The 13,356-nt window shown below is 34.8% G+C and overlaps 2 protein-coding genes across 6 annotated transcripts in view; one reads left to right on the forward strand and one right to left on the reverse strand.

The window, feature by feature from the left end:
• Nucleotides 1–13,356, forward strand: part of LOC120780294 — a 50,280-nt gene that overhangs the window by 12,203 nt on the left and 24,721 nt on the right. The window contains exon 2 of one of the 5 annotated variants that reach the window (XM_040112583.1): nt 3,773–3,907. The exons of 3 other annotated variants lie outside the window; for them this stretch is intronic. The gene's annotated coding sequence lies outside the window, so the exon portion shown is untranslated. Of the gene's footprint in view, nt 1–1,822; nt 3,908–13,356 lie in introns of those variants that run through there. One more of the 5 variants, XM_040112578.1, reaches the window with a different exon arrangement.
• LOC120780876 (myosin-3-like) lies at nt 283–1,224 on the reverse strand (the record flags this gene model as incomplete). Its single annotated transcript, XM_040113110.1, has 3 exons — nt 283–681; nt 740–826; nt 897–1,224. Coding segments are annotated over 3 exons (756 nt in total), but the record flags the coding sequence as incomplete, so codon positions are not given.

The raw sequence follows: 13,356 nt of genomic DNA on the forward strand, positions 1-13,356 counted from the left end.
AACTCGGAATTGTATCGAGCGCTCATATGGAGTCTGGAAGCGTAGGTTTCCGGTATGATCACTGGGCTTGCGCTTGCATCTAGAAAAAATCCAAAGCATTATTGTTGCAACAGCAGTATTACACAACATCCGCTGCAATAATCGCGATATAATGGCTCCGCCACTTTCAAATGAAATTAAAGATGTTGTAAACAATATGATTAATATACCCAGTAATCGCAATGCTGAAAGTCATACAATAAATAATGTTACCAGAAAATGTTTAATAGATAATTACTTCAGTTTATTGTAGTTTAATAAATACGTTTATAATTTTACATATACATATGTATTTTTTATTTCACCCTTCCAGCTCCTTTTTCTTTCTTTCCAAATCTACTGCTAAAATTTTCATTTCCAAATCATGTTTTTCTTTCATCAAATTCGTTGATAGGTTGTTACTTTCTTCTAATAGCTTCATTCTTTGTTCGTGCTTCGCATATATTATTTTTATTTCCGCTTCATATTTTTCGTCCGTCCATTTTGCTTTCATATCTTCTAACTTTGCCCAAGCATTTTTCGCAGATCTTTGTGGGTTTTCTTCAAATTTTAGTTTTGAATTTTTTGCTGTTTTCAACTTGCTGGGATCATATTTGTTCCAAAGCTCGTTTGATTCAACGTTTAATGTAACGTTGTCGGATTCTAAAAGATAGATTTATTTGTAATGATTTTGGTATTTTTTTACTCTAAAATTCTTTACCATTTATTCCTTTATAATTTTCCTCTTCAGTCGTGTTTTCGAAATCCACTATGCTTTCTAATGTATTTTCCTCCAATATCACGGACTCTATTTTAGAGAATTGATAAAATCATACATTTGAAATATCATGAAAATAAAATTCAGTGTATAAACTCACCATCAATATTTACGGCAATTACATCATTGTCATAGACACTCTGCATGCCACTAACTTGCTTCTCATGCAACACTGTCAAAAGCTTTTCATCAAGCTCAGTTAACAATTTCTTTGATGGTGGTCCTCCTCCAGTTAAATAAAGAGATCTTTTATCCTCTGCAACTCGCTTTTTTACCTCTCTTTTCAGATTGAGATACTTTTTCTTCAATATTTTTGCACTACGACGGCAGCCAGATGGACACTGTGAATTGAAATCATATTCGATATGCTTCCATGCTTCATCTCTTTTAAAGCACAGCCAGTTAAAAATGTAGAATCGTGGCTCGTGTCAGCTGCCATGACCTACCTTATGGGCGCGCAATGTAACTGCACAGTGAAAAACGCTACTCCCTTCTCTCTTTGACGTGGGATGACGTGAGAATTCACGACATTTGGATTTTTGCCGTGGAAACGTGTCAGCTGATTGCTCTCTCACAACGCAGGATTGCCAATATCGATATACTATAGTCATTATCAACTTTTATAATTCAATCTGTTCAATATGTTTCAATATGTTTGAAATTTTCATAAAATAACTCAAAATCAGAGTCGAATGCTATTATTTATAAATATGTAAACTATTTTTAATAGTTTGTTTTCAGTTTTGATATTTTATATTGTAAAAAATTGTAATTGAGAACAAAGATGTGCTCAAAACTATATACATATGCGTATTGGGCAATGGCAACATTGTTCAAATGTAAACAGACAAAGATGGCTGATTTCTGCGTTCTTACCACGTTTTTCACTGTGCACACATTTTGCCGATGAGGAAGGAAAAGGAAGGAAGGCACTACCGTTTTTGAATGTTTCTGCTATTAGCGTTTGTGCAAGTGTCCGTCCGGTTGCATTCGATGACTGCTTTATATTTCCCCACCAGTTTCAATAGCTGCTCCGACTCGCTTGCGGTGGAATTCGGGCTCCTTTTCTGGGTTTCATCTATTTACAACATAAGTTTCCTTCCAAACGTATAACGTTGTCTATAATAATTTAAATAATTCAATCATATGTTTGTGGATGACATTTGTGAAACATATGTTGCCCAAAACGTTGCCATATATCATAATAAAATTTTATAGAAATTAAGCATTGACTGTGAAACGCAAACGACTACTCAGTTTGCAACAATGCTTAGCTAAGATTTTATTTGGGCACAACTTAAATATGGACTGTAAAACTGGTCATAAGTGTTTTTCAAAATCGTACTACATTTCGTTTTCTAAATATGAGCCAGTTAATCGTTTTTAGTTCTGCTGTTCCAAAATACTAGACGCTATTATGGAATAATGTTTGGTGCACGGGAATTCGAGATTGGAAGCATTTATCAGAAAGAATTAAACAACACAGTTGTGGCCATTCGGAAGCATGTGTATGAATTTTGGAGAAAAAAAGCGATACTAATACTATCGATAAGGAACTTGAAAATGAAATTCGCAAAGAAGCATCATTTTGGAAAATGGTTTTCAAAGGTTATTCGAAAAAAATTTTGTACATATATCTTTTTCAAACGTTGAGATTTATTGTCAAAATTCACTGGCGAATCATTTCTCTAAAAAACTAAATCCGACTATATGGTCAAGTAGCGTCGTACCGACATCTGCAATAAAACTTTGTTATATTGATAGTATCAAAGCATTTTCAGAAACAGTTCTAAGTCCTAATATAGATGAGCGTAGTGAAGCGGAGAGTATTAAAGCAAAAATGCTAAATTTCGAGATCGTGTTGCTTTGCGAATTCATGCACAGTGTATTGAACAATATCAATTATGCATCCAAAACTTTACAAAACTTGACAGAGAACTTGAATTAGATGCTGCATTCAGTCCTATCTTGTTCGATTGATACATTCTCCGCGGTTTATCACCCAAGTTTTCTAACAAAGAAAAGGCAACAGCTGACATCTAACATCATTGTTCATCGAGCACTCTGACATTTTTAAAATATCGGAGCGGTCAACGAAATAAGAAAAGAAGCGAAAAATAGTGCAGTAACTCCCTGTTATTCCCACAAACTGAATAGAAGTATTTTCAAATCTGTTAAGATACGATTAATCGAGATGGTTGCTATACCATAAGAGACAATTTTCGAACGCATTGGGGAAAATACTTGGCGAACAACTTATCCAGTTATGTGAAACAAAATTGGTTCAACGGCACATAAAGTTCTCCAATTTGCCGTAAAATTGTCGTTGATCGTCAAAGCTCTGACAAAATTTAGTAACTGGAAAAATAAGGAAACAGCGGGAAAAGCAACGATACTCATCGCAGCCGTGTGCAAATTTCAATTTATAATTGGGATTTTTTACCTACATATATGATATTCTATCTCTAACTCATTCACTGTGATTCTTCTGAAACAATCGATCGATCTGGCAAATGCATCAAATATAATAAACTCGGCGAAAAAAAACCCACGCATTCTCCATAGTGGTTTTATATAACGCAAAACTTAGATTCATATTATCCTAAAATAAACATTTTTCTTTGAGGATCAACCACTTTTATTTAGTTTATGTTTCAAGCATGTTTATATAAAAAACTTATAGTTTAACACTTGTTTTAGTGAAAAATGTAAAAACAAACACATAGCAAATCACAGAAGTAAATTTTGTTATGAACAATAATGTAATTTTTAAACAAGTTATTTATATATTTTATGTTTTATATGATTTTTATTTAGCAATAGAATATATAACAAATCAATCTTTTTGTAGAACACCCCCTCCTCCTAATAACCTAATAATAATTTGTTTAGGCATGGATTCAAAAAGCGTTGAAGATAATTTTTATTAATTTCCTCATTCCGCACAACTTCAATAATATTTTCCTTTTTTTTTAGATTTTTTGAACGTTTTTCCCTTATCATTTTGCCCTATAATGCCAGCAGTTCTCAATTGGATTGGATTGAGATCTGGACTGTTTCCTGGCCACGTGAGAGACTCTATTCCATAAAAATCTTTTTGTTTTGAAACCTGTAAGTGTTTGTAATAAATTATTGAAAAATCTATTTCAAAATTTGTATGCTGTGGTTGAAAATAAACTTTATGGGCATGTTCGAACAGCTATTCAATAGTTGGCAGAACGCCTTCTCTCAAAATTCCAATTTATATTTCGGGATTCACCTTTTAGAAAAATTAGCGGCCCAACACAAAAATTGGTTACAGCTCCCCACACTATTAAATAAGGCGAATGCTTTAGGGTGGGCCAAACACAGTTTTCCAAAAAACGCTTCCCTTTCCTACGACGCACTGTGGTATTTCCGTCGGGTTCCAACAAATTAAATTTGGATTTAACGGAAAAAATAACATTTCCCCAATCTGATATAGTCCAAGTTTTATGCAATTTTGCCCGCTCTAGTCGCTGTTTCTTCATTCGTGTAATAAGAAGTGGTTTTTTGGCCGGAGGTCGCGCTCGAAATCCAAGATTAGTCAGCACATTTTGCGTAGAACGTGTAGTTATTTTTACCCAGCATGTTGAAAGCGATCACTTATGCACATCCGTTTAATTTGTCGTTCGTGACGAGGTTTTACTATTTTCGGACGTCCACTGTCCTTTTTTGAGCTAATCAATTAAAATACGTTTAATTTTTAATTATATTACGCACGCTCCAATCCTTTATGCCCATTTCACGTTTGACATTTGAATAATTTATTTTATATAAAGCTACGATTTCTGGTTTCTTTACTGCTGACACCACCATGTTCAACTTTACTTGTTTTCACAACTTATTCAAAAGAAAATACCGCAAATACTGTAATAAACACGTGCGGAGGCTAACGGTTTAAAAATAACGGTAAAATAATGTAGTTACATAACAAAACAGCCAAATAAGACAAATAGTCAGTTTTGAGCAAATAGCGACAGTTCAAAATAGGAATATTAGAAAATTTTCAACTGCGTGGGTTTTTTTGAAAGTTTACGAAGAAAAACCAAGAATCTGCAGCCGACAAACAAAGCCCGAAAATTTCTGCGTGAGCACTTGCGAAGAATACTAGAGGGTCGTTTCCCTCTTTGTACATTCGCCTGTTGGATACAATCGGCGAAGATTCCGAGACGCACTTTTCTAGAGAAGTATTGGATGGATTTCAACTAAGTTTGCTGCTTCCATAAGTGTATGCTTTGAAAATCAAAGAATTGGAAAATATTATTGCCTGCTTGATAGATAGATTCAAAGGCCTTTTGGATAATGACAACGACGTTTCAAGTTCAAAGGTGAAATTGATCATTGGCAGTGTAATTGAGGGTAGAAACAAAGGTCAAAAGACAACAAGTTACCGACTACTGCTTTGAAAATGTTGGCCCACATCGTTTTTTTTTGTGAAATTTTACTATTAAATACACGAACTGGCTGCAGTATTATACAATGCAATAAAGTATGTCACCCGCACATCTACGATTTATAATGTGTTTTTATACTCTGAACAGGGTATGTTAAGTTTGCCACGAAGTTTGTAACACCCAAAAGGAAGCGTCGGAGGCCCTATAAAGAATATATATAAATGATCAGTATGTTGAGCTAAGTCGATTTAGCTATGTCCGTCTGTCTGTATACATACGAATTAGTCCCTCAGTTTTTAAGATATCGTTTTGAAATTTTGCAAACGTTATTTCCTCGTCAAGAAGCTGCACATTTGTTGGAACTGCCAATATCGTAACACTATAACATATAACTGCCATAAAATCCGAACGATCGGAATCAAGGGCTTGTATGGAAAACTTTCGCATTTTACGTGGTGTCTTCACGAACATTGACATGGATTATAATCTCCGAAAAAATTGTTCAGATCGTGTTACATACCACATAGCTTCCATTCAAACTGAACACACCTGTGAAGTGTATATTAGCTTCGGGTGCAGCCGAAGTTAACGTTTTTTCTTGTTTTTTTTTCAATTTAGTAGGATTTGATATTAGAAGATCGATTTGAAATTTTTGTACCATGATATTAAAGTGAATAAATACTACATATTTAATATAATAATGTCCATGTTTTAGGTAAATATTTATTTAACAAGAGAAATGTTTCTGGATCCGCTCCTATTTATACTATTAAAAAGTATGACAAAATCCTAAGAAAATATTCAGATATAATAGGCCCTAGTTTTTCACATCAATTAATATTTTAATATCAATATTTCCCACCTATCTAGTTTCACCTCAACTAACTCAAGTACGGACTGTTCACCAATTACCTAAGGAAATAACACTGTGGAACATTTTTGGGATTATTGTCTGGGGGGTGAGAAATTCCAAGTCAGGCTGATGGTACTAGGTCAGTATAGTAAAACCCTCAATGGGTTTGGCGTTCGACTGAGTCAGTTTTTTTATGACCTTTTACATTTTTTCCTTATCTTGATGTTTTTTCGCTTAGTTGTCACATTTTGGCAAAAACGTAGTTTAACATAACTCGCGAACCACTATTATCTATTTTTCCAATCCATTAGACGGTTGTAGCAGCTTTTACACACTATATTTGGTACCCAATTTTCGTTCACTATAACATAAGAAAAAATTTAAAAGGTCATAAAAAAACTGACACATACGAACGCCAAACCCTTTGAGGGTTTTACTATGTATACTGACCTAGATAGTACCATCACCCTGACTTGGAATTTCTCACCCCCCAGATTAGCTGTTGTACTGTGTAATGAGCAAATATGGAGTGCTAATGGACCTAATGGAAGTATTTATAGCAATGTTATTGTTCTTTACAATTTCTGTCACTTCTGTAGCTGCTGAAATGTCGTTTAGTAAATTAAAAATATTCAAGAATTATTCAAAAAGTAATATGGGCCAAACTCGACTCTGACATTTATGGCTAATATGTAGCAGTTGAAAACAAAACCCCATCAAGCCTGGATTTAAGGAAGTCATTAATACTTTTGTGAAAACTAAAGCTAGGAAAAAATTGTAAATATAATTGTTATTTAGTCAGTTTGTAGGCTCGACCTTTATATATTTCGTTTTATTATCCAAACCTTCACCAAGTAAGATTTGTAATTTATGTTAGTACTGTATAATATTTTTATTACTTGCCCTGCAGTGCACAAAACAAATTTAAGATGTTTAGTATTTTTAAAGTATTTGTATATTTCATATTTTTATACTCTCGCAACAAAGTTGCTAAAGAGAGTATTATAGTTTTGTATTTAGTCAGATGTAGGATTATATATACCAAAGTGATCAGGGTGACGAGTAGAGTTGAAATCCGGATGTCTGTCTGTCCGTCCGTCCGTGCAAGCTGTAACTTGAGTAAAAATTGAGATATCATGATGAAACTTGGTACACGTATTTCTTGGCTCCATAAGAAGGCTAAGTTCGAATATGGGCAAAATTGGCACACTGCCACGCCCACAAAATGGCGGAAACCGAAAACCTATAAAGTCTCATAACTAAGCCATAAATAAAGATATTAAAGTGAAATTAGGCACAAAGGATCGCGTTAGGGAGGGACATATTTGGACGTAATTGTTTTGGAAAAGTGGGCGTGGCCCCGCCCCCTACTAAGTTTTTTGTATATATCTCGGAAACTACTATAGCTATGTCAACCAAACTCTATAAAGTCGTTTCCTTCAAGCATTTCCATATACAGTTCAAAAATGGAAGAACTCGGATAATAACCACGCCCCCCTCCCATACAAAGGTTATGTTGAAAATCACTAAAAGTGCGTTAACGGACTAACAAAAAACGTCAGAAACACTAAATTTTACGGAAGAAATGACAGAAGAGAGCTGCACCCAGGCTTTTTTTTTTAATTTAAAATGGGCGTGGCGCCGCCCACTTATGGACCAAAAACCATATCTCAGGAACTAATCTACTGATTTCAATGAAATTCAGTATATAATATTTTCTTAACACCCAGATGACATGTACAAAATATGGGTGAAATCGGTTCATAACCACGCCTTCTTCCAATATAACGCTAGTTTGAATTCCATCTGATGCCTTCTCTGTATAATATATATTGGCTAAATGAGCACCTGACCCCCCTCTTAATATAATCAGGCTACACCCCACTCATACACACCATACTCAACACGACTACACCATCTACATCATCCACATCATATTCCACACATCTACACCAAATTCACATCCACACCTCATATTCAACACGTCATCATTTCATCATCATCTACACCACACCTTTCACACCACACATGAGGACACCAAACACAAGTAACAAAAGGGACTGGCGGACGGGCCAGCCTTGCTTTTTTACTACGATCCGCGCGCATATACGCATCTACTGGCATCTCTTATCCCGCATTTTTTTAATTTGTTTCGCCATCAAGGTCATCGCTAAAACCACTGGTAAGTGCCGCGAGTTTTTTATAAAAAAAAACCTCTGATTTTTACATGGTCCCTCGAAGCCGTACCGAACGGCAGTAGTGGAAGTGAAAAAAAAAATAAAAAAACAAGTAAGGAAGGGCTAAATTCGGGTGTCACCGAACATTTTATACTCTCGCATGATAAAGTGATAATCGAGATTTCATTATACGTCATTTACATATTTTTCAAATACCGTATTTTTGTAAAGTTTTATTCCGCTATCATCATTGGTTCCTAATGTATATACTTATATTATACAGAGAAATCATTAGATGGAATTCAAAATAGCGTTATATTGGAAGAAGGCGTGGTTGTAAACCGATTTCACCCATATTTCGTACATGTCATCAGGGTGTTAAGAAAATATTATATACCGAATTTCATTGAAATCGGTAGGGTAGTTCCTGAGATATGGTTCTTGGTCCATAAGTGGGCGGCGCCACGCCCATTTTCAATTTTTAAAAAAAGCCTGGGTGCAGCTTCCTTCTGCAATATCTTCCGTAAAATTTAGTGTTTCTGACGTTTTTTGTTAGTCGGTTAACGCACTTTTAGTGATTTTCAACATAACCTTTGTATGGGTGGTGGGCGTGGTTATTACCCGATTTCTTCCATTTTGGAACTGTATGTGGAAATGCCTGAAGTACACTACTCTGTAGAGTTTGGTTGACATAGCTATAGTAGTTTCCGAGATATGTACAAAAAACTTAGTAGGGGGCGGGGCCACGCCCACTTTTCCAAAAAAATTGCGTCCAAATATGCCCCTCCCTAATGCGGTCCTTTGTGCCAAATTTCACTTTAATATCATTATCTATGGCTTAGTTATGACACTTTATAGGTTTTCGGTTTCCGCCATTTTGTGGGCGTGGCAGTGGGTCGATTTTACCCATCTTCGAACTTGACCTTCTTATGGAGCCAAGGAATACGTGTACCAAGTTTCATCATGATATCTCAATTTTTAATCAAGTTACAGCTTGCACGGACGGACGGACAGACGGACGGACGGACAGACAGACATCCGGATTTCGACTCTACTCGTCATCCTGATCACTTTGGTATATATAACCCTATATCTGACTCCTTTAGTTTTAGGACTTACAAACAACCGTTATGTGAACAAAACTATAATACTCTCCTTAGCAACATTGTTGCGAGAGTATAATAAAATAACTAAAATAAAGTAACAAGAATAATACAAATCGGACACGGTGTCGCGGTAACGCGTTAACTAAAGCAAAAAAACTGTTGGTGAAAAACCCGGGGCTCACAGTTGAAACAAAAAGTGAAAAAAACCACGGAGCTTAAAACAGTTAAAAAAAAAAAAAAAAAAAAAAAAACAAAGTGAAAAACCCGTTGGGAAAGGAAAAATTGTGGAAGAACAACGGTGGTTGCGGTGAAAAACAACAGTTTAGCACAGTTAAAAAAAAAAGGTGGGAAGCCCGTTGGAAAACAAAAAAAAAAAACAAAAAAAAGAGGATAAAAGTGCAGTGTCATACACATATAATATACATACATTATACATTTATGTCTATGTAAAAAGTATATGTACATACATATATACATACATATACATACATACACACAACATAAAAAGTTAAAGTGAGTGAAAACGTGCTGTGACAAAAAACAAAAAAAAAAACTGTGGTTTATACTTATATTCTCGTACAATATACATACATACATACATATGGGTGATAAATGTGAGGTGAAAAGGAAAACAAATAATAATCGTGCTGTGAAAATAAGTACAATAATGTACAAACAAAAAAAAAAAATAAATAAAGAAAAGAGAATAAAGAAAAAAGAAACCACAAAGTCACCAGGGATTCACCACAGCAACCAGCAGCAAAATGAGAAAGAAGCACAGGCACAAGCAAAGGCACGATCAAAGACACAAGCAAAGGCACAAGCGCAGGCACAGGCACTGGCACATACACACAGACAAATACACTCATATTATCCCCAAAAGCCCCTGGCGGCAATCCAAGTGAGTTGTATCGTCTCCTTTAAATTTGTATATATTATATCATACGTATGGGTTAAAATCCAAAATATAAAATTTACGGTTCAGACCAAAATTCCGGTCGAGAAAAAAAAAAAAAAAATTAAAATTAAAAACCGTTACCAAACTGTTGTTGGTGTTCGGTTTATTTTCCGGTAAAAACCGAAAACCGCTAACAAAGCAGTTTGGTACTGTGTATAACAGATTAGTGATTGCCGGTAAATGCTTACCGTTGTGTTAAAAACTAAAACTACCCCGAAAAAATATATACCTACATATAAAAGTTCAAGTATTTACTTGCGAAATTTCCAGCAAGACCCCTTATACTTCACCAAGTATAAGCAGGATTGCTTAAAATAAGCTACGGCAATCAGAGAAAAAAAAAACAAGAAAAGCGTATTTGCGAATTAAATTTTATACCATACATACATATGTACATACATTTCACATATATTTATAAAACCATATAAAGAGCATAACGGGCATATATCCATATTGCAAATACTTATCTACATTTAGTACATACATATATTCTAAAGTCAGAATATCATTTTATTTTCTTTTCGCGGCCTCTTCTCACTGCGTACATAAATATATACATACATACTTATGTACATGCGGCGCAGTTACACAAATTATATACATTCTTACTAACAAGTGAAATTACCTACGGTCGGTTAATTCTCTTTTCGGTGTTTTTCGTACAAACATATAAGTATATATATACACGCGTATATATATATGCACATACGGGCGCATATAAATGTAGTCAATATATACTGGAACAAATACCCAATCGACATTGGGTACAAATTATATAACAAAAGGTTTTTATAACAACTTTTCATAATTAAATATTTGTACAAAAGTGTACTGTCACATATGTAGATATGCTTATTGCTTCAAAGTCCACATTGGCATATGTTCCGCGATACCCCTTGGATTTTGACTAACAAAACCAAGCAGGATTGCGTATAAAATATATTCGAAGTCCACATTGGCATATGTTCCGCAATACCCCTTGATTTTTGAGCAACAAAAACAAGCAGGATTGTGTAAAAAACCAAAGCGTAATACATATGTATGTACATACATGCACATGTACAAAGTGCAGTGATCTCTACAGCGAGCGCTCATTAGCACATAACAAATAAAATATCCACCTATAAGTATACCCTATAGGACATTTGGACATAAAGTATATATAAAAGAAATATACACAGAAAAATAATCTACTTAAAATAATTTCCGGTCATTAAAAAAAAAAAAAATAATAATAATAATCATTAAATCAAATTTAAGTGATTACTTATTTATTTCATTTTGAAAACTCTTATTAACCTGAAAGAGTTCGCGATTATTATCAAATACGTTTTATCTTTATATCAATTTCGTTGATAACTCTTATTTGCTTAAAATAGTTCTCGTCCAATTATATACATACATATATACGAAAATATTTTGAAATCTCGGTTTGTTAAAAAGCCATTGGTTTTATTGATTTTTTTTTTTTGAAACTCTTACATACGAAGTGTCTTCTATTCAGCATTTAATTTACGAAATATTTTCAAAACATCTACAAGTCTAGTTTTCACTAAGACGTTTTAATTTATTATATACATCTTTTAAATGAGCTCAGACTCAAAGGAATCTAAAACAACTCAGTTGCTAAAAGTTCCAAAGATGATTTCAGACGAAAAAAGTCTGTGTACACCGGCTGAAGCTACACGCTCAAAGCAAGGTGCTACAAAACTAAAGAGGGGTAAAGATATTTCTTATACAAAATTCATTGCTGAGAGTAACAGTTTGATACGATACTGCACTCGATTCTCATCTTCACCGATTCAAGACAATTCTGAATCGGTCTTAGAAATCAAAAAAGATAATTTAGACAATTTCTGGACACGTCTCCAAGCGGCATATGACGCAATCGTAGAATCTGACGACTCAGATCTACCGGAAAATTTTAAATCCTCGGCATACACCAAGTATGAACACTGCCTAGACCAGTTCGAAGACACAAAGGCAATGATTTCTGATCAACTAAAGCTATTAATAGCAATTGCACCTACTCCACAACCGAGAGTAGAGCTGCCACAAAGACAAGCCCAAGAGGCAAGTTCGGGCATTCACCTTAAAGTGCCAGTATGCGACACAGATATATTTCATGGTGGTTATGAACAGTGGCCGTCCTTCCGGAACATGTTTACAGCTGTGTACATAAACCATCCCAAATTGTCACAAGCGCAGAAATTGTATCCCCACAGATACAAAACCAAAGGTCAGGCAGGCGTAATAGTCAAACAGTTCGCTCTCAATGACGAAAATTTCAATTTTGCTTGGGAAGCTCTTAAAGCACGTTACGAAAACGAGAGAATATTGGTCGACAAGCAAGTGACGATACTAATGAATTTACCAAAAATTCAGAAAGAAACCAGTGAAGAAAAAAGCTTCAATCCACGGTTTCAAATTGTTTGTCTGTTTTATCAACACAGAATATTCCCACTGATAATTGGGACCCCATTCTGGTAAATATATGCACAGCTGCATTACCAGAAAAAATCGTTACTTTTGTGGGAGCAATCGCTCTCATCGCGTAGGAAGTGCCCAACGTGGCAGCAAATGAAAGAATTTCTTAGTACCCAATATGAAACTAGTCAGAAAAAACTAGTCAGAACTAAAAACGTTCAAAACGACCTCAATAGAAGCTTCAATAGACCCCAAGCAAATAGTCACAATAATTTAAATAGAAGCTTTTTAAAAATCAATCGTTCACTTCTGAACAATATAAGCAAACGTCATGCGAACTTTGTAGAGGAGGTCACAAACTGAAATCATGCGAAAAATTCAAAAAAATGAATGTTGGCGATCGGAACAATTTCGTAAGAACGAAAAAGTTATGTACCAACTGTCTGTCACATGCGCGTACGCTTAAAGATTGCGAAAGCAAATTTAATTGCGTTTACTGCCATAAAAGACATCATTCAATGTTACATATAACAAATTTTTCCAGCTCACCCCCGAACAATGCAAACGTAAAACGAGCAACATGATTAGTTGCCACAACAAATTCTGATAACTGCCAAGAAGCAC

This window comes from Bactrocera tryoni, unplaced genomic scaffold, assembly GCF_016617805.1.
Source record: "Bactrocera tryoni isolate S06 unplaced genomic scaffold, CSIRO_BtryS06_freeze2 scaffold_25, whole genome shotgun sequence".
NCBI classification, from domain to species: domain Eukaryota; kingdom Metazoa; phylum Arthropoda; class Insecta; order Diptera; family Tephritidae; genus Bactrocera; species Bactrocera tryoni.